This window comes from Pelodiscus sinensis, chromosome 30 (assembly GCF_052426305.1).
Source record: "Pelodiscus sinensis isolate ZL-2025 chromosome 30, ASM5242630v1, whole genome shotgun sequence".
Lineage (NCBI taxonomy): Eukaryota > Metazoa > Chordata > Testudines > Trionychidae > Pelodiscus > Pelodiscus sinensis.
The window spans coordinates 3105462-3126403 of NC_143081.1; the positions used below are offsets into that span (position 1 = coordinate 3105462).

The 20942-nt window shown below is 62.4% G+C and overlaps 2 protein-coding genes across 2 annotated transcripts; both read left to right on the forward strand.

The window, feature by feature from the left end:
• The first annotated feature begins 10835 nt into the window (after positions 1-10835).
• LOC149521004 (granzyme-like protein 2) lies at positions 10836-11940 on the forward strand. Its single transcript, XM_089774490.1, has 2 exons — positions 10836-11193; positions 11380-11940. The coding sequence occupies exons 1-2, from the start codon at positions 10867-10869 to the stop codon at positions 11527-11529; spliced, it is 477 nt and encodes a 158-aa protein (XP_089630616.1). The 5' UTR covers positions 10836-10866; the 3' UTR covers positions 11530-11940.
• Positions 11740-20530, forward strand: LOC149521005 (mast cell protease 1A-like). Its single transcript, XM_089774177.1, has 5 exons — positions 11740-11773; positions 12195-12339; positions 13079-13220; positions 19920-20180; positions 20381-20530. Exons 1-5 carry the CDS (start codon positions 11740-11742, stop codon positions 20528-20530), a joined length of 732 nt encoding a protein of 243 aa, XP_089630303.1.
• The last annotated feature ends 412 nt before the right edge of the window (positions 20531-20942 follow it).

Here is a 20942-nt window from a genome sequence, read left to right on the forward strand (position 1 = left end):
CCCGAAAAAGCCCTGTTTCGGAAAAAAGCTGCCACCACCATAATGCAAATGAAGCATGGGATATATAAATCCAGGCTTCATTTGCGATGTCGACGAGCCTAGTCTCCATCCCTTTCTCGGAAAAGGGGTGTCATTTAGACAGACTATTGCTGAGTCAACTGTTTCCACCTGATACGAAGTCCCTTGTCTCTGGCTAGTCCCTCCCAAAGGTCACAGCTGTGGAATAAGCGGCTAGGGCTTTTCTTCTGAGCTTGCCAAAATCCTCCCCTAAAGGAAATGCACCTTAGAACAGAGACTGCTGGGAACAAGGAGCAGAAGTTTATTGGACTGATCCTGCCCTGCTGAAACAGGGATTTTCCTTCACTGAACTTTGCTCAGCTTGTTACTTCGTCCCCGGGTGGCACTTGTCAGAGCCCTGGAGAGCTCAGTGCAGCCAGGGACACAGGACCAGCTGCGCCACCTCATCAGCCAGGTAACGGGGTTCTACCCCCACCACATTGAGGTGACCTGGGAGCCAGGTGAGCAGGTGGCCCTGGGGGAGCAGCTGAGAACTGGGATCTGGCCCAATGGGGACCCCACCTTCCAGATCCAGGTGTCCATTGAGCTGGGGCAGGAGGGGGCCGGCCCCACAGAGCACGTGTGTGTGGTAAGACACAGCAGCCTGGGGAACACCCCCCGAGGGTGATGTGGGGTGAGTACTGGGGGGCGTGGGGTTAGTCTGGGAATGAAAGCACCTACTCATGGGAAGAGCGTGGACAGAAAGGGTGGGGTGATGAGAGGCTGGAAATGCAGGGAGGTAGGATGGGTGAACAGAGAGTGGCACTAGAGGGAGGCTGAGGTCGATTGCAGTACTGTGGGACCCTGGGACAGAGAAAGTGGGGTCCTCTTCCCTTCTCTTCTGCCTGGAGACCTCAGAACTCCTGCCAGAGAGTGGGGTGAGGGAACAGGGGCTGGCCCTTCTCTGCTGGGTGCCTCTGGTCCTCAGACGGAGCTCTGGGTGAGTCCCACACATCCCCACCCTGCTCCCAAGCAGAAGCCTGGGTGGCTGGAGTGAGTTGGGGCACAGGGGAGCCCCAATTACCTGGAGCTGCTGGGGAGAGGTGCCGCTGGCCCAGTGGACAATCCAGCATTGGGGGAGGGGGATGCAGCGAGGGGCTTTGCTTGGCTCAGAGGGGGAGGAAACAGAAAGCCGGTTGGGGGGTGGCAGAGAGGAGGGGTAGAGTTTTGGGACAGACACATGGGTCACTGGATGGAGCAGACCGTTGGGGGAGGGGAATGCTAGCCCAGGGAGCAGGTGGGCAGGGGAGGGGTGGCAGTGTCTTAGGGAGGGACACAGAGTTTGGGGGGGGGAGGGTCCATAGCTCAGTCTGTCTTGGGGCATTTCCAGATTCCCAGCCCACGGGCCAGGCTGTGACCATGGTGATTGTAGGTGGCTGCCTCGCTGCCCTGAGAGACAGGGTCTTGGGCTGCTGTCTGGGATGGATGCCAGGTGAGTGCTGCCCCCTTCTCCTGTCTGGTATCTGCACTGCCTACGCTTCCACCAGCTGGCCAGATCCTGTTCCCCACCCTCTGGGGGAATGTCTGCCCTGGGCTTTGTGGCCGGAAGTCAGGAACCCCAAACCAGTTCCCCATCCCCTGCTCGCTGCTTTGAGAAACGACCTGGTTACAAGGAGGGAATTGAGCCAAGCCAGCGCCCGCGTTCTCCACCAATAGGATGCTGGTGCTGGAGATGCGCCTGGCGCCAGGTGTGCTGGGCTCCAGGCAGGTCCCTCATGCTCAGGTGAGGTTGCCCCATCCCAAAGGGACTTGCCCATGGGGCTATTTCCTCCAAGGAGATATTGTCTCTCAGCCCTCCGCTCCCTCAGCCAGGCAGTAGCCAGCCATTCAGTGGACGAGCTAGGAATGGACATTTGGGTAGCTGGTTAATGATGAGGTGGCAGGGGGCAGACAGGATCCTCCATCCTGCCCCTCTAGTCCACTCTTATTGCTGTGCAGACACCAGAACATGAAGCCATGCAGGCTGAGGGGAACACCCATGGGCTGGGGGGGAGCCCTACTGGGGGGACTGATCTCCACCCACCCCTGCAGAGTGACCAGGTCTCCAGTTTTGACCAAAATACGTGCATCGTACATGTCAGAGCAGCCGAGGGAACTGCTCCCGTTAGCTGCAGGGGTGGAGCTAGTGGGGGACTGAGATACATTCTGCAGGGTGCCCACACTCAGATCCCGCCCTTGGCCCTCACTTCCTGCCCTATCCCTGATGCCCTTCCTGTCTTCTCAGGGCCATCCTTAGTGATAGGCAGAATAGGCAGTTGCCTAGGGCACCAGTATTTCTGGGGCACCACTGTGCCAGGATGGACGGGAAGCAGTGGGGTTCTGTGTTCTGTGGAGATCTGGCACTCCCCCACCCCTCTGAAAGAGAAAGTGCTGGTTAGCCAGCTGCTTAAAGAAGCAGCAGACTTGATTCCCGCTCCTTCGTGGCGACGCAGAGACATAGCGAGGTGGGGGCAGAGGGAGCAGTTGCTCCCTGCTGGCACACTGGGGGGATGCTGGACAGGAGGGACTCCACGTGACCCACAGCGGGAAGGGAAGCACTTCCCCGCCGCAAAAGAGCCGGCACGCGCTGCCTGAAAACCTTGGGCTGTGGCACCCGGCAACTTAGTTCTGGGGCCTTTCTGTGCGGTGCAGGGAGGTCAGGAGACCTGGGTCTGCATAGCTCCACCTGGGACTCCCTGCACTCTCCGCATCTCGCAGAACGGCATCGCAGAGGTACGTTTCTGGGGGTGCAACAGCTCCTGCTGCTCAGGCAGCATGAACGCCAGCTGTTTGGGGAGGGGGAGTGCAGTCACACACTTCCTGGAACCCAGAGGTGCTGCAGGGTTGCCAGCTACTGGTCCCAGCTGCCCCTGTCTCCTGCCCAGACCTCCCATGAGTACTCTGTCCCCACCAACACTATCACCAGCACCCAGCACCACCCTGTCCCTGGCTCCAGCACCCTGCCACCCACCACAGCACCCAGCACCACCCTGTCCCTGGCTCCAGCATCCTGCCAGCTATGCCAGCATACCTGAGACCGCATTAGTGAGGCTTGGGGTTTTTTTTTTTGTTTGTTTGTTTGGTTTTTTTGCATCTCACTTGTGTGGCCTCGGCTGACTTTTCTGTAGGTCAGTGACCCTTGTTTCAAAACAGGTTCCTTGCCCTCTCATATATAAAGACAATGCTAAAACTTTTTGAGTTTGACATAATATTTTATTTAAAAATGAAACCTGGCCAATATACCCCCACCTGGGGCCAAATCCCCATCTCACTGCAGCATCATAACACTCCTGCACCACCTGACCCCAAATCTGAGCCTATCCTACACTGGAACCCCCTGTCCTGAGCCTCTCACCTCCTCCCCCAAACTCCTGCATCCCCACGTCCTCAGTCTTCTGCCACAACACCCTGGACTATCCACACATGGCAAACGTGTGTCCTGAGCCCATCATACTCTCAGCCTCCCTGCCCTGAGCCCCACACATATCCAACCCAAACTCCTGCACCCGCACAGCCACAAGCCTGTGACTTGCTCAGCACCCCAACCCTCCACCTAAGCCCAACACTCCCCTGCCGGGAGCCCCCTCCCCGAGCCAACATCCCCTTCTCCTACATCCAGATTCCCTCCCAGAGTTTGCACTTCTCACCCCTTCCTACCCCCAAATCCCTCATTCCCACCCCAGAGCCCGCACCTCCTGTCTCAAGCCAGGGAGAGTGTACAAGGGCTAGGGATAGCCAGTGATGGAGAGGAGGGAAAAGACAGGACGGGGCCTCAAAGGGACGGGGTCTTGGGGATCGAATGCGATGTTAATGTATTGGTGGGTTCCTTTTTTCCTCCTGAAAAACCGAGGGGTTCCTTGAACTTCTGGACAGCTGAAAAGGGTTCCATGGCCTAATACAATTGGGAAACATGGCAGTGGGGCATGGCATGTAAAAGCAGGGCTGGGACCTAGAGAAAGCTGAATGCGCTGCCTGAAGCACAGTCTGACGGAGGAGATTGGCTGCCGGGGTCTCTGGGAACGGGGGGGGGGGGGAGGTAGAAGAGCAAGACAGCCATAGGGGCATCAGTTAAATAATACCGCCTAGGGCACCATACATCCTAAGGACGGCCCTGTGCCTTCCGAACCCCTGGGTCCCAGTCCTGACTCCTGACCTACACTACAAACGCCTGATCCCCAAACTGACCCTAGTCAGAGCCTCCCCCCCTCCCAGAAACTCCCACCCCCCCATCCCCATCCCCCAGTTCTCTTCCTACTCGCTGAACCCCTCAATCCCAGCCCAGAGCACCTTGCTACACCCCAAATTCCTCCTTCCCAGTTTGCACCCCCAGCCAGAGCCTTCAACTCCTGCCTGACACTGGGCAGGCCTGGGTCAATGGACTGTTAGTGACCCAGCCGACCACACCTCTCTGTCCTACTGGCACCTCGGTGGGTTGTGGTTTTAGGGGCGCTTTGGGGGGAGATTCAGCCAGGCCCTTTTGAAACATTTCCCGGCCGTGCTGCTGATCCGTTCTCCTGTCTCTCCGGACATGCCCAGCGAGGAGGCGTCAGCGTCCCGATGGAGACGCATCCCCCCCTGTGGAGGAGATCCGGGCAGCAGGGACAGCAGAGCCCAGCACAGAAGGACCCAGTGGCACCAAAGATCTTCAGAAAAGCTACTTCTACTCCCATTGGGGTGAGGTTGGGTGCTGGGGGGGGGGGTGCATTGCCTTCGCAGGCTCTCCTGTGTCTAAACCCGGCCCCCACCTGACAGCAGCCTGATGCTGAGGTTTCTGAGGATCCCTGCAGGGTCTGATTGGCCCACAACTGGAGAGCTTGCTGCTGGCTCTATGAACCCCCCAGGGCTCAGACACAAGGCCTGCTGATTTCCCTAGGTACTGATGTTGATGCGGATGTGGATGATTATGATGCAGTTTCTGAAGCTGATCCTGTTGCTGGTAGCCACCGGGGCGGGTGAGCACGCAGGGACGGGATCCCATGGGGAACAGAGCCAGGTGCTCTCTGGGCTGGCTGCAAATCCCGGCTCCTCCCCAGAGTCAGAGGCTTCTGCAGGAGTAATGGCTGGTTCCCGGGACCCAGCTAGGGGACGGTGTGGAGGGGGGGGGGGGTGCGAGAACGTGCAATGGAGGAGCCCGTTTCGGGAGAGTGGGGGTGGGCAGCCCCCTTGTGCATGGGGACACACCTTGCTTCTCCTGTTCCCATGACTACCAGGGAGAAAGGGGAAGTGCACAGATACCAAGTGTCACGGGAGAGGCACAGAAGCCCTCACTGAGCGGGAGATAAAGTCCCCCTGGCCCAATGTGGCATGAGGGGGACACCCAAAGCCACGAATTCAGGACAATGTTTAGCTCACACCCGGGTCTTTTGACATCACTTCCCCCCCTGCATAATCACAGCTGTAGATTCAATCCTCAGCCCCGTGGGGGAGCCCAGTGTGGGGCAGAGACGAGCAGGGGCCAGGATCCAGGCCCAGGGACCCCCAGGGAGAACATCATGGTGAGGGGGGAGTGAAGAGAGGCAGTGGAGCTGCGGCTGGGATGGGGCCTTGTGTATGAACCTGTTTTCCCTCTGAATATGGGGTCACTAGGAGGTGTGAAGCCCAGCCCCACTCCCGACCCTACATGGCCTGTCTGGAAATACAATGTGGAGCCAGTTACATTCACTGCGGCGGGTTCCTAGTGTCGGAGAACTTTGTGCTGACGGCCGCTCACTGCCAGGGAGAGTAAGTGCCTCTGGGCTGGGATGTGGGAGTGGAGGGGTAAGCGGGCAGTGAACAGCCAGGAGCTCTGGTGCCGGCATGGGGGGCAGGGAAGGGTCAGGCTGGGGGAGCAGAGCATATGGGTCTGATTTGCTCAGGGGACATGGGCGAATCTCTAGGGGCCTCTGCAACCCACAAACCAGCCCCAGAGCTGGGATAATCAATGGGGCTGTGTCCAGGGAGCCTAGGTGGGGTTTGGCCCCTTGCCCAGTATGAGGCAGGGAGGAGTCTCACCCCCAGATCAGCTCTGCAGGGCGGTGGGCTGAGGGGCTGGGCATGGACCCGTTTGTGGATCCAGCTGGGAGCAAGACAGAGACGCAGGGGGACTGAGACCCAGGGGCCATGGGGGCAGCGGGGAGAGAAGCTCAGGGCAGCAGCACAAGGGGCTGGTGCTGAGAGAAGTTGGGATCCCAACCCCACTGAGCAGGGGCTTTGTGCATCTGCTGCCCCCCGAAGAGAAACACTCCTGGTGCCCCTCCCCCCTCCTGAGCCAGCCAGACCCAGGCCCTGCCCAGACAACAGATCACACAGCCCCCAAGAGGCATAAATCTTCCTCCATGTCAGAGGCTGAGTCTGAGATCTCGGCCTGAGACCCCCAGGCTGCCCTGTGCCCCCCACGTCGCTGTGCAAGAGCGAGAACCTCGTGTGCTCATCCCCGACCGCACGTCCCATCCTGCCCCCAATGGCCCATGTGTAGCTCTTGGCCTTCACAGAGAGATCACGGTCGTCCTTGGAGCCCACAACATCACGAAACAGGAACCGAGCCAACAACGCATCCGTCAACAATGGATCAGCGTGCGCCGGCAGATCCCCCACCCCCAGTACAACAGGGATACCCTAGAAAATGACATCATGCTGCTGCAGGTACCACCCCATCCCATCCCCCACCCCCAGTGACCTCACACTGCTGCAGGTACCACCCCATCCCATCCCCCACCCCAGTGACCTCACACTGCTGCGGGTACCACCCCATCCCATCCCCCACCCCCAGTGACCTCACACTGCTGCAGGTACCGCCCCATCCCATCCCCCACCCCCAGTGACCTCACACTGCTGCAGGTACCACCCCCATCCCATCCCCCACCCCAGTGACCTCACACTGCTGCAGGTACCGCCCCCCTCCCATCCCCCACCCCCAGTGACCTCACACTGCTGCAGGTACCACCCCCATCCCATCCCCCGCCCCCAGTGACCTCACACTGCTGCAGGTACCACCCCCATCCCATCCCCCACCCCCAGTGACCTCACACTGCTGCAGGTACCGCCCCATCCCATCCCCCACCCCCAGTGACCTCACACTGCTGCAGGTACCACCCCCATCCCATCCCCCGCCCCCAGTGACCTCACACTGCTGCGGGTACCACCCCATCCCATCCCCCACCCCCAGTGACCTCACACTGCTGCGGGTACCACCCCATCCCATCCCCCACCCCCAGTGACCTCACACTGCTGCAGGTACCGCCCCATCCCATCCCCCACCCCCAGTGACCTCACACTGCTGCAGGTACCACCCCCATCCCATCCCCCACCCCAGTGACCTCACACTGCTGCAGGTACCGCCCCCCTCCCATCCCCCACCCCCAGTGACCTCACACTGCTGCAGGTACCACCCCCATCCCATCCCCCGCCCCCAGTGACCTCACACTGCTGCAGGTACCACCCCCATCCCATCCCCCACCCCCAGTGACCTCACACTGCTGCAGGTACCGCCCCATCCCATCCCCCACCCCCAGTGACCTCACACTGCTGCAGGTACCACCCCCATCCCATCCCCCGCCCCCAGTGACCTCACACTGCTGCAGGTACCGCCCCATCCCATCCCCCACCCCCAGTGACCTCACACTGCTGCGGGTACCACCCCATCCCATCCCCCGCCCCCAGTGACCTCACACTGCTGCAGGTACCACCCCATCCCATCCCCCACCCCCAGTGACCTCACACTGCTGCAGGTACCGCCCCCATCCCACCCCCGCCCCCAGTGACCTCACACTGATACAGGTACCGCCCCCATCCCATCCCCCACCCCCAGTGACCTCACACTGCTGCAGGCACCACCCCCATCCCATCCCCCACCCCCAGTGACCTCACACTGCTGCAGGTACCACCCCCATCCCATCCCCCACCCCCAGTGACCTCACACTGCTGCAGGTACCGCCCCCATCCCATCCCACACCCCCAGTGACCTCACACTGCTGCAGGTACCGCCCCATCCCATCCCCCACCCCCAGTGACCTCACACTGCTGCAGGTACCGCCCCATCCTATCCCCCACCCCAGTGACCTCACACTGCTGCAGGTACCACCCCATCCCATCCCCCACCCCCAGTGACCTCACACTGCTGCAGGTACCGCCCCATCCTATCCCCCACCCCCAGTGACCTGACACTGCTGCAGGTACCACCCCCATCCCATCCCCCACCCCCAGTGACCTCACACTGCTGCAGGTACCACCCCTATCCCATCCCCCACCCCCAGTGACCTCACACTGCTGCAGGTACCGCCCCCATCCCATCCCCCACCCCCAGTGACCTCACACTGCTGCAGGTACCACCCCTATCCCATCCCCCACCCACAGTGACCTCACACTGCTGCAGGTACCACCCCCATCCCATCCCCCACCCCCAGTGACCTCACACTGCTGCAGGTACCACCCCCATCCCATCCCCCGCCCCCAGTGACCTCACACTGCTGCAGGTACCACCCCCATCCCATCCCCCGCCCCCAGTGACCTCACACTGCTGCAGGTACCGCCCCCATCCCATCCCCCACCCCCAGTGACCTCACACTGCTGCAGGCACCGCCCCCATCCCATCCCCCACCCCCAGTGACCTCACACTGCTGCAGGCACCGCCCCCATACCATCCCCCACCCCGAGTGACCTCACACTGCTGCAGGTACCGCCCCCATCCCATCCCACACCCCCAGTGACCTCACACTGCTGCAGGTACCACCCCCATCCCATCCCCCACTCCAGTGACCTCACACTGCTGCAGGTACCACCCCATCCCATCCCCCACCCCCAGTGACCTCACACTGCTGCAGGTACCATCCCCATCCCATCCCCCGCCCCCAGTGACCTCACACTGCTGCAGGTACCACCCCATCCCATCCCCCACCCCCAGTGATCTCACACTGCTGCAGGTACCACCCCCATCCCATCCCCCACCCCCAGTGATCTCACACTGCTGCAGGTACCACCCCATCCCATCCCCCACCCCCAGTGATCTCACACTGCTGCAGGTACCACCCCCATCCCATCCCCCACCCCAGTGACCTCACACTGCTGCAGGTACCGCCCCATCCCATCCCCCACCCCCAGTGACCTCACACTGCTGCAGGTACCGCCCCATCCCATCCCCCACCCCCAGTGACCTCACACTGCTGCAGGTACCACCCCCATCCCATCCCCCACCCCCAGTGACCTCACACTGCTGCAGGTACCACCCCATCCCATCCCCCACCCCAGTGACCTCACACTGCTGCAGGTACCGCCCCCATCCCATCCCCCACCCCCAGTGACCTCACACTGCTGCAGGTACCGCCCCCATCCCATCCCCCACCCCCAGTGACCTCACACTGCTGCAGGTACCACCCCCATCCCATCCCCCGCCCCCAGTGACCTCACACTGCTGCAGGTACCACCCCCATCCCATCCCCCACCTCCAGTGACCTCACACTGCTGCAGGTACCACCCCCATCCCATCCCCCACCCCCAGTGACCTCACACTGCTGCAGGTACCACCCCCATCCCATCCCCCACCCCCAGTGACCTCACACTGCTGCAGGTACCACCCCCATCCCATCCCCCGCCCCCAGTGACCTCACACTGCTGCAGGTACCACCCCCATCCCATCCCCCGCCCCCAGTGACCTCACACTGATACAGGTACCGCCCCCATCCCATCCCCCACCCCCAGTGACCTCACACTGCTGCAGGCACCGCCCCCATCCCATCCCCCACCCCCAGTGACCTCACACTGCTGCAGGCACCGCCCCCATACCATCCCCCACCCCGAGTGACCTCACACTGCTGCAGGTACCGCCCCCATCCCATCCCACACCCCCAGTGACCTCACACTGCTGCAGGTACCACCCCCATCCCATCCCCCACTCCAGTGACCTCACACTGCTGCAGGTACCGCCCCCATCCCATCCCCCACCCCCAGTGACCTCACACTGCTGCAGGTACCACCCCTTCCCATCCCCCACCCCCAGTGACCTCACACTGCTGCAGGTACCGCCCCCCTCCCATCCCCCACCCCCAGTGACCTCACACTGCTGCAGGTACCACCCCATCCCATCCCCCACCCCCGTGACCTCACACTGCTGCAGGTACCATCCCCATCCCATCCCCCACCCCAGTGACCTCACACTGCTGCAGGTACCACCCCATCCCATCTCCCCACCTCCAGTGACCTCACACTGCTGCAGGTACCGCCCCATCCCATCCCCCACCCCCAGTGACCTCACACTGCTGCAGGTACCACCCCATCCCATCCCCCGCCCCCAGTGACCTCACACTGCTGCAGGTACCACCCCATCCCATCCCCCACCCCCAGTGACCTCACACTGCTGCAGGTACCGCCCCCATCCCATCCCCCACCCCCAGTGACCTCACACTGCTGCAGGTACCGCCCCATCCCATCCCCCACCCCCAGTGATCTCACACTGCTGCATAGAATCATAGGACTGGAAGGGACCTCGAGAGGTCATCGAGTCCAGCCCCCCGCCCTCAAGGCAGGACCAAGCTCCGTCTACACCATCCCTGACAGATGTCTATCTAACCTGTTCTTAAATATCTCCAGCGAGGGAGATTCCACCACCTCCCTTGGCAATTTATTCCAATATTTGACCACCCTGACAGGAATTTTTTCCTAATGTCCAATCTAAACCTCCCCTGCTGCACTTTAAGCCCATTACTCCTTGTCCTGTCCTCAGAAACCAAGAGGAACACATTTTCTCCTTCCTCCTTGTGACACCCTTTTAGATATTTGAAAACCGCTCTCATGTCCCCCCTTCATCTTCTTTTTTCCAAACTAAACAAGCCCAGTTCATGAAGCCTGGCTTCATAGGTCATGTTCTCTAAACCTTTAATGTTCATCCCTTTTCCCTTTAGTGCAATCCTGAGATTCATGTTCTCCCTTCCTGTGCGACAGCTGGAGAAGCCTGCGAAGCTGAATAGATTTGTGAAAACCATCCCCCTGCCTGAGACCGGTGAAAGGGTGGAGCCCGGGACGGTGGGCAGTGCCGCTGGCTGGGGTGGCACCGTCAGTGGGGTGCTGCAAGAGGTGAAGATGAAGGTGCTGGAGGATAAGAAGTTCTCAAAGGAGAAGAATTATACGTACGACCCAGCGACAATGCTGGAAGCGGAGAACCCAGAGAAGTGCGGAGATACTGTACAGGTAAATCTGCCCCTCACTTGAATGGCCGCTCCGAGGGAGTGTGTGGGTGATGGGGGTGAGACAAGCGGGCTGGGCTTATGAGGGGCCAAGGAGGGGCTGGGTGCATCACGGCGTCACTGATCTGCTCAGCACTGGGGAAACGACTCCCTGAGCCATTTTCCATCCATGGCCTGTTCTGTTCTGCAGGGCGACTCCGGCGGCCCCCTGGTGTGCGATGGAAAAGCCCAGGGCATCGTCTCCACGGTATCAATGGATGGAATCGGCCCTGTCACGTACACCAGAGTCTCTGCTTTCATCGATTGGATCCAGGATGAAATGGGTCGGTTGCAGCCCTGAGTCCCCCCAGGGGTCACTGCATAGCCCGGCTCTGTGTCGCTCCTGTGCCTTGGAGAGGCCCAGACGTCAGGCCTGCTCGGCAGAGGGGCTGAATGCCCCACAGCCCAGCCTCAGTTTCCTCCCCCTTGCAAGCTGCAGTCCCCTCCCCCAGCCTCTCTTCTGCTCTGCTCACACCCAACCCCTCAGGAGGTGGGGGTGGGAGAACGTGCAATGGAGGGTCCCCGTTTCGGGAGAGTGGGGGTGGGTATCCCCCTTGTGCATGGGGACACAGCTTGCTACTCCTGTTCCCATGACTACCAGGGAGAAAGGGGAAGTGCACAGATACCAAGTGTCACGGGAGGGGCAGAGAAGCCCTCACTGAGCGGGAGATAAAGTCCCCCTGGCCCAATGTGGCAGGTGGCGGACACCCAAGGCCACGAATTCAGGACAATGTTTAGCTCTCACCAGGGTCTTTTGACATCACTTCCCCCCCTGCATAATCACAGCTGTAGGTTCAATCCTCAGCCCCATGGGGGGCCTGGTGTGGGGCAGAGAGGAGCACGGGCCAAGATCCAGGCCCATGGATCCCCCAGGGAGAACATCATGGTGAGGGGGGAGTGAGGTGAGGCTGTGAATATCCAGCAGGGATGGGGCCTTTTGTATGAACCTGGTCTCCCCCTGAACAGGGATCAATAGCAGGTGTGAAGCGCGGCCCCACTCCCGTCCCTACATGGCCTGTCTGGAAATACAATGTGGAGCCAGTTACACTCACTGTGGCGGGTTCCTGGTGTCGAAGAACTTTGTGCTGACGGCCGCTCACTGCCAGGGAGAGTAAGTGCCTCTGGGCTGGGATGTGGGGGTGGAGGGGTAAGCGGGCAGTGAATAGCCAGGAACTCTGGTGCCGGCATGGGGGGCAGGGAAGGATCAGGCTGGGGGAGCAGAGCCCAGAGGTCGGATTTGCTCAGGGGGTGTCGGCAAAACTCTAGGGGCCTCTGCAAGCCACGGCCCAGCCCCAGCGCTGGGTATATCATTGGGGCTGTGTCCAGGGTGCCTAGGTGGGGTTTGGCCCCTTGCCCAGTGTGAGGCAGGGAGGAGTCTCACCCCCAGATCAGCTCTGCAGGGTGGTGGGCTGGGGGGCTGGGCATGGACCCATTTGTGGATCCAGCTGGGAGCAAGACAGAGACACAGGGGGACAGACCCAGGGGCCATGGGGAGAGAAGCTCAGGGCAGCAGCACAAGCGGCTGGTGCTGAGAGAAGTTGGGATCCCAACCCCACTGGGCAGGGGCTTTGTGCTTCTGCTGCCCCCCGAAGAGAAACACTCCTGGTGCCTCCTCCCCCCTCCTGAGCAAGCCAGACCCAGGCCCTGCCCAGGCCACAGCTCACAGAGCCCCCAAGAGCCACAGATCTTCCTCCATGTCAGAGGCTGAGGCTGAGATCTTGGCCTGAGATCCCCAGGCTGCCCTGTGCCCCCCACGTCGCTGTGCAAGAGTGGGAACCTCGTGTGCTCATCCCCGACCGCACGTCCCATCCTGCCCCCAATGGCCCATGTGTAGCTCTTGGCCTTTGCAGAGAGATCACCGTCATCCTTGGAGCCCACAACATCACAAACCGGAAACAGGAATCGAGCCAACAACGTATCCGCGTGCGCCGGCAGATCCCCCACCCGCAGTACGACAGGAAGACCTTAAAAAATGACATCATGCTGCTGGAGGTACCTCCCCATCCCATCCCCCACCCCCAGTGACCTCACACTGCTGCAGGTACCACCCCCATCCCATCCCCCACCCCAGTGACCTCACACTGCTGCAGGTACCACCCCATCCCATCCCCCACCCCCAGTGACCTCACACTGCTGCAGGTACCACCTGATCCCATCCCCCACCCCCAGTGACCTCACACTGCTGCAGGTACCACCCCCATCCCATCCCCCACCCCCAGTGATCTCACACTGCTGCAGGTACCGCCCCCATCCCATCCCCCACCCCCAGTGACCTCACACTGCTGCAGGTACCGCCCCATCCCATCCCCCACCCCCAGTGACCTCACACTGCTGCAGGTACCGCCCCCATCCCATCCCCCACCCCCAGTGACCTCACACTGCTGCAGGTACCGCCCCCATCCCATCCCCCACCCCCAGTGACCTCACACTACTGCAGGTACCACCCCATCCCATCCCTCACCCCCAGTGACCTCACACTGCTGCAGGTACCACCCCCATCCCATCCCCCACCCTAGTGACCTCACACTGCTGCAGGTACCACCCCCATCCCATCCCCCACCCCCAGTGACCTCACACTGCTGCAGGTACCACCCCCATCCCATCCCCCACCCCAGTGACCTCACACTGCTGCAGGTACCGCCCCCATCCCATCCCCCACCCCCAGTGACCTCACACTGCTGCAGGTACCACCCCCATCCCATCCCCCACCCCCAGTGACCTCACACTGCTGCAGGTACCACCCCCATCCCATCCCCCACCCCCAGTGACCTCACACTGCTGCAGGTACCAGCCCCCATCCCATCCCCCACCCTAGTGACCTCACACTGCTGCAGGTACCGCCCCCATCCCATCCCCCACCCCCAGTGACCTCACACTGCTGCAGGTACCGCCCCATCCCATCCCCCACCCCCCAGTGACCTCACACTGCTGCAGGTACCAGCCCCCATCCCATCCCCCACCCCCCAGTGACCTCACACTGCTGCAGGTACCAGCCCCCATCCCTTCCCCCACCCCCAGTGACCTCACACTGCTGCAGGTACCACCCCCATCCCATCCCCCACCCTAGTGACCTCACACTGCTGCAGGTACCACCCCCATCCCATCCCCCACCCCCAGTGACCTCACACTGCTGCAGGTACCACCTGATCCCATCCCCCACCCCCAGTGACCTCACACTGCTGCAGGTACCGCCACCATCCCATCCCCCACCCCCAGTGACCTCACACTGCTGCAGGTACCACCTGATCCCATCCCCCACCCCCAGTGACCTCACACTGCTGCAGGTACCACCTGATCCCATCCCCCACCCCCAGTGACCTCACACTGCTGCAGGTACCACCCCCATCCCATCCCCCACCCCAGTGACCTCACACTGCTGCAGGTACCACCCCATCCCATCCCCCACCCCCAGTGACCTCACACTGCTGCAGGTACCGCCCCATCCCATCCCCCACCCCCAGTGACCTCACACTGCTGCAGGTACCGCCCCCATCCCATCCCCCACCCCCAGTGACCTCACACTGCTGCAGGTACCGCCCCCATCCCATCCCCCACCCCCAGTGACCTCACACTGCTGCAGGTACCGCCCCCATCCCATCCCCCACCCCCAGTGACCTCACACTGCTGCAGGTACCGCCCCCATCCCATCCCCCACCCCCAGTGACCTCACACTGCTGCAGGTACCACCCCCATCCCATCGCCCACCCCCAGTGACCTCACACTGCTGCAGGTACCGCCCCCATCCCATCCCCCACCCCCAGTGACCTCACACTGCTGCAGGTACCACCCCCATCCCATCCCCCACCCCCAGTGACCTCACACTGCTGCAGGTACCACCCCCATCCCATCCCCCACCCCAGTGACCTCACACTGCTGCAGGTACCACCCCCATCCCATCCCCCACCCCCAGTGACCTCACACTGCTGCAGGTACCACCTGATCCCATCCCCCACCCCCAGTGACCTCACACTGCTGCAGGTACCACCCCATCCCATCCCCCACCCCCAGTGACCTCACACTGCTGCAGGTACCGCCCCCATCCCATCCCCCACCCCAGTGACCTCACACTGCTGCAGGTACCGCCCCCATCCCATCCCCCACCCCCAGTGACCTCACACTGCTGCAGGTACCGCCCCCATCCCATCCCCCACCCCCAGTGACCTCACACTGCTGCAGGTACCGCCCCATCCCATCCCCCACCCCCAGTGACCTCACACTGCTGCCGGTACCATCCCATCCCATCCCCCACCCCCAGTGACCTCACACTGCTGCAGGTACCACCCCAGCCCATCCCCCACCCCCAGTGACCTCACACTGCTGCAGGTACCACCCCATCCCATCCCATCCCCCACCCCCAGTGACCTCACACTGCTGCAGGTACCACCCCATCCCATCCCATCCCCCACCCCAGTGACCTCACACTGCTGCAGGTACCGCCCCCATCCCATCCCCCACCCCCAGTGACCTCACACTGCTGCAGGTACCGCTCCCATCCCTTCCCCCACCCCCAGTGACATCACACTGCTGCAGGTACCACCCCCATCCCATCCCCCACCCTAGTGACCTCACACTGCTGCAGGTACCACCCCCATCCCATCCCCCACCCCCAGTGACCTCACACTGCTGCAGGTACCACCTGATCCCATCCCCCACCCCCAGTGACCTCACACTGCTGGAGGTACCACCACCATCCCATCCCCCACCCCCAGTGACCTCACACTGCTGCAGGTACCACCTGATCCCATCCCCCACCCCCAGTGACCTCACACTGCTGCAGGTACCACCCCCATCCCATCCCCCACCCCCAGTGACCTCACACTGCTGCAGGTACCACCCCCATCCCATCCCCCACCCCAGTGACCTCACACTGCTGCAGGTACCACCCCCATCCCATCCCCCACCCCCAGTGACCTCACACTGCTGCAGGTACCGCCCCCATCCCATCCCCTACCCCCAGTGACCTCACACTGCTGCAGGTACCACCCCATCCCATCCCCCACTGCCAGTGACCTCACACTGCTGCAGGTACCGCCCCCATCCCATCCCCCACCCCAGTGACCTCACACTGCTGCAGGTACCGCCCCCATCCCATCCCCCACCCCCAGTGACCTCACACTGCTGCAGGTACCGCCCCCATCCCATACCCCACCCCCAGTGACCTCACACTGCTGCAGGTACCGCCCCATCCCATCCCCCACCCCCAGTGACCTCACACTGCTGCAGGTACCGCCCCCATCCCATCCCCCACCCCCAGTGACCTCACACTGCTGCAGGTACCACCCCATCCCATCCCCCACCCCAGTGACCTCACACTGCTGCAGGTACCGCCCCCATCCCATCCCTCACCCCCAGTGACCTCACACTGCTGCAGGTACCGCCTCCATCCCATCCCCCGCCCCCAGTGACCTCACACTGCTGCAGGTACCGCCCCCATCCCATCCCCCACCCCCAGTGACCTCACACTGCAGCAGGTACCATCCCATCCCATCCCCCACCCCCAGTGACCTCACACTGCTGCAGGTGCCACCCCATCCCATCCCATCCCCCACCCCCAGTGACCTCACACTGCTGCAGGTACCACCCCATCCCATCCCATCCCCCACTCCCAGTGACCTCACACTGCTGCAGGTACCGCCCCCATCCCATCCCCCGCCCCCAGTGACCTCACACTGCTGCAGGTACCGCCGCATCCCATCCCCCACCCCCAGTGACCTCACACTGCTGCAGGTACCGCCCCCATCCCATCCCCCACCCCCAGTGACCTCACACTGCTGCAGGTACCGCCCCATCCCATCCCCCACCCCCAGTGACCTCACACTGCTGCAGGTACCGCCCCCATCCCATCCCCCACCCCCAGTGACCTCACACTGCTGCAGGTACCGCCCCCATCCCATCCCCCACCCCCAGTGACCTCACACTGCTGCAGGTACCATCCCATCCCATCCCCCACCCCCAGTGACCTCACACTGCTGCAGGTACCGCCCCCATCCCATCCCCCACCCCAGTGACCTCACACTGCTGCAGGTACCACCCCATCCCATCCCCCACCCTAGTGACCTCACACTGCTGCAGGTACCACCCCCATCCCATCCCCCACCCCAGTGACCTCACACTGCTGCAGGTACCACCCCCATCCCATCCCCCACCCCCAGTGACCTCACACTGCTGCAGGTACCGCCCCCATCCCATCCCCTACCCCCAGTGACCTCACACTGCTGCAGGTACCGCCCCCATCCCATCCCTCACCCCAGTGACCTCACACTGCTGCAGGTACCACCCCATCCCATCCCCCACCGCCAGTGACCTCACACTGCTGCAGGTACCGCCCCCATCCCATCCCCCACCCCCAGTGACCTCACACTGCTGCAGGTACCGCCCCCATCCCTTCCCCCACCCCCAGTGGCCTCACACTGCTGCAGGTACCGCCCCCATCCCATCCGCCACCCCCAGTGACCTTGCACTGCTGCAGGTACCACCCCCATCCCATCCCCCACCCCCAGTGACCTCACACTGCTGCAGGTACCACCTGATCCCATCCCCCACCCCCAGTGACCTCACACTGCTGCAGGTACCACCCCCATCCCATCCCCCACCCCAGTGACCTCACACTGCTGCAGGTACCACCCAAATCCCATCCCCCACCCCCAGTGACCTCACACTGCTGCAGGTACCGCCCCCATCCCATCCCCTACCCCCAGTGACCTCACACTGCTGCAGGTACCACCCCATCCCATCCCCCACCGCCTGTGACCTCACACTGCTGCAGGTACCGCCCCCATCCCATCCCCCACCCCAGTGACCTCACACTGCTGCAGGTACCGCCCCATCCCATCCCCCACCCCCAGTGACCTCACACTGCTGCAGGTACCGCCCCCATCCCATCCCCCACCCCAGTGACCTCACACTGCTGCAGGTACCGCCCCCATCCCATCCCCCACCCCCAGTGACCTCACACTGCTGCAGGTACCGCCCCCATCCCATCCCCCACCCCCAGTGACCTCACACTGCTGCAGGTACCACCCCCATCTCATCCCCCACTCCCAGTGACCTCACACTGCTGCAGGTACCACCCCATCCCATCCCATCCCCCACCCCCAGTGACCTCACACTGCTGCAGGTACCACCCCATCCCATCCCCCACCCCTAGTGACCTCACACTGCTGCAGGTACCGCCCCCATCCCATCCCCCACCCCCAGTGACCTCACACTGCTGCAGGTACCACCCCATCCCATCCCCCACCCGCAGTGACCTCACACTGCTGCAGGTACCGCCCCCATCCCTTCCCCCACCCCCAGTGACCTCACACTGCTGCAGGTACCGCCCCCATCCCATCCCCCACCCCCAGTGACCTCACACTGCTGCAGGTACCACCCCATCCCATCCCCCACCCGCAGTGACCTCACACTGCTGCAGGTACCGCCCCCATCCCTTCCCCCACCCCCAGTGACCTCACACTGCTGCAGGTACCGCCCCCATCCCTTCCCCCACCCCCAGTGACCTCACACTGCTGCAGGTACCACCTGATCCCATCCCCCACCCCCAGTGACCTCACACTGCTGCAGGTACCACCCCCATCCCATCCCCCACCCCAGTGACCTCACACTGCTGCAGGTACCACCCCCATCCCATCCCCCACCCCCAGTGACCTCACACTGCTGCAGGTACCGCCCCCATCCCATCCCCCACCCCAGTGACCTCACACTGCTGCAGGTACCACCCCATCCCATCCCCCACCGCCAGTGACCTCACACTGCTGCAGGTACCGCCCCCATCCCATCCCCCACCCCCAGTGACCTCACACTGCTGCAGGTACCGCCCCATCCCATCCCCCACCCCCAGTGACCTCACACTGCTGCAGGTACCGCCCCATCCCATCCCCCACCCCCAGTGACCTCACACTGCTGCAGGTACCACCCCCATCCCATCCCCCACCCCCAGTGACCTCACACTGCTGCAGGTACCGCCCCCATCCCATCCCCCACCCCCAGTGACCTCACACTGCTGCAGGTACCGCCCCATCCCATCCCCCACCCCCAGTGACCTCACACTGCTGCAGGTACCGCCCCCATCCCATCCCCCGCCCCCAGTGACCTCACACTGCTGCAGGTACCACCCCATCCCATCCCATCCCCCACCCCCAGTGACCTCACACTGCTGCAGGTACTGCCCCATCCCATCCCCCACCCCCAGTGACCTCACACTGCTGCAGGTACCACCCCCATCCCATCCCCCAGCCCCAGTGACCTCACACTGCTGCAGGTACCACCCCCATCCCATCCCCCACCCCCAGTGACCTCACACTGCTGCAGGTACCACCCCCATCCCATCCCCCACCCCCAGTGACCTCACACTGCTGCAGGTACCACCCCCATCCCATCCCCCACCCCCAGTGACCTCACACTGCTGCAGGTACCGCCTCCATCCCATCCCCCGCCCCCAGTGACCTCACACTGCTGCAGGTACCGCCCCCATCCCATCCCCCACCCCCAGTGACCTTACACTGCTGCAGGTACCACCCCATCCCATCCCCCACCTCCAGTGACCTCACACTGCTGCAGGTACAACCTATATTCCATCCCCTACCCTCGCCTAGAAGCAAATGTCTTTGGGAGGTTTTGCTGGGGGTGATGTTCATCCCTTTTCCCTTTAGTGTGACTCTGATATTCATATTCACCCTTCCTGTGTGACAGCTGGAGAAGCCTGCGAAGCTGAATAGATTTGTGAAAACCATCCCCCTGCCTGGGATCGGTGAATGGCTGGAGCCCGGTACGGTGGGCAGTGTCGCTGGCTGGGGCCGAACTATTGCAGAACGTAATTCATCTGCTGCCGAAGTGCTGCGGGAGGTGGACGTGGAGGTTGTGAAGGATGAGGAGTGCTCCAAGTATTTGAACTACGACCGGGCGACCATGCTGTGTGCGGGGCAACCACAGAAGGGCGGAAATTCTGCAGGGGTAAATCTTCCCCTGGCTTGAAGCTCTTGGTGCATCGCCGCTCCGAGGGAGGGTGTCAGTGATGGGGCTGAGACAAAAGGGCTGGGCTTGAAAAGGGGCCAAGGAGAGGCTGGGGGGCTTCGGGGTGTCACTGAGCCAGTCAGCAGTGGGGAAATGACTCACTGAGCTGTCTTTCATCTGTGGTCTGGTTTGTTCTGCAGGGTGACTCCGGAAGCCCCCTGGTGTGCGATGGAAAAGCCCAGGGCATCGTCTCCCAGGCATTCACGGATGGGATACCCCCTCGTTTGTACACCAGAGTCTCTGCTTTCATCGACTGGATCCAGGATGAAATGCATCGGCCGCAGCCCTGAGTCCCCCCAGGGGTCCCTGCACAGCCTGGCTCTGCCTCGCTCCTGTGCCTTGCAGAGGCCCATACGTCAGGCCTGCTCGGCAGAGGGGTGACTGCCCCACATCCCCACCTGAGTTTCCTCCCCCTTGCAAGCTGCAGTCCCCTCCCCAGCCACCCTTCTACTCTGGTCACATCCAACCCATCAGGAGACTTACGATCCACGATCAGGGCTGGGTTTTGCCCCTGGGCTAGAGAGCAGCTGGGTCGTGTGTATTAGGAGCCAAACCCTGGGGCAGACCCAGCGGGTTGTTGTTCTTCCCAGTGTGAGCCAGTCGAGTGATGGTTTCTGGGAGCTGGTCCCCGTAACATCCACCTGCACTTTCCTGCTGGAACCCCCCAGCCCTGTCGTCTCAGTGTCTTCCCCATGTGCTGGC

Excerpts from the sequence above, each read along its gene's own strand:
- LOC149521004 (XM_089774490.1), top strand. The coding sequence starts at position 10,867 with ATGTTCTCTAAACCTTTAATGTTCATCCCTTTTCCCTTTAGTGCAATC. Across the intron at positions 11,194-11,379 it reads AGTGCGGAGATACTGTACAG|GGCGACTCCGGCGGCCCCCT; the intron begins GTAAATCTGCCC and ends TCTGTTCTGCAG.
- LOC149521005 (XM_089774177.1), top strand. The coding sequence starts at position 11,740 with ATGGAGGGTCCCCGTTTCGGGAGAGTGGGGGTGG. Across the intron at positions 11,774-12,194 it reads TTTCGGGAGAGTGGGGGTGG|GGATCAATAGCAGGTGTGAA; the intron begins GTATCCCCCTTG and ends CCCCCTGAACAG. Across the intron at positions 13,221-19,919 it reads ATGACATCATGCTGCTGGAG|CTGGAGAAGCCTGCGAAGCT; the intron begins GTACCTCCCCAT and ends CCTGTGTGACAG.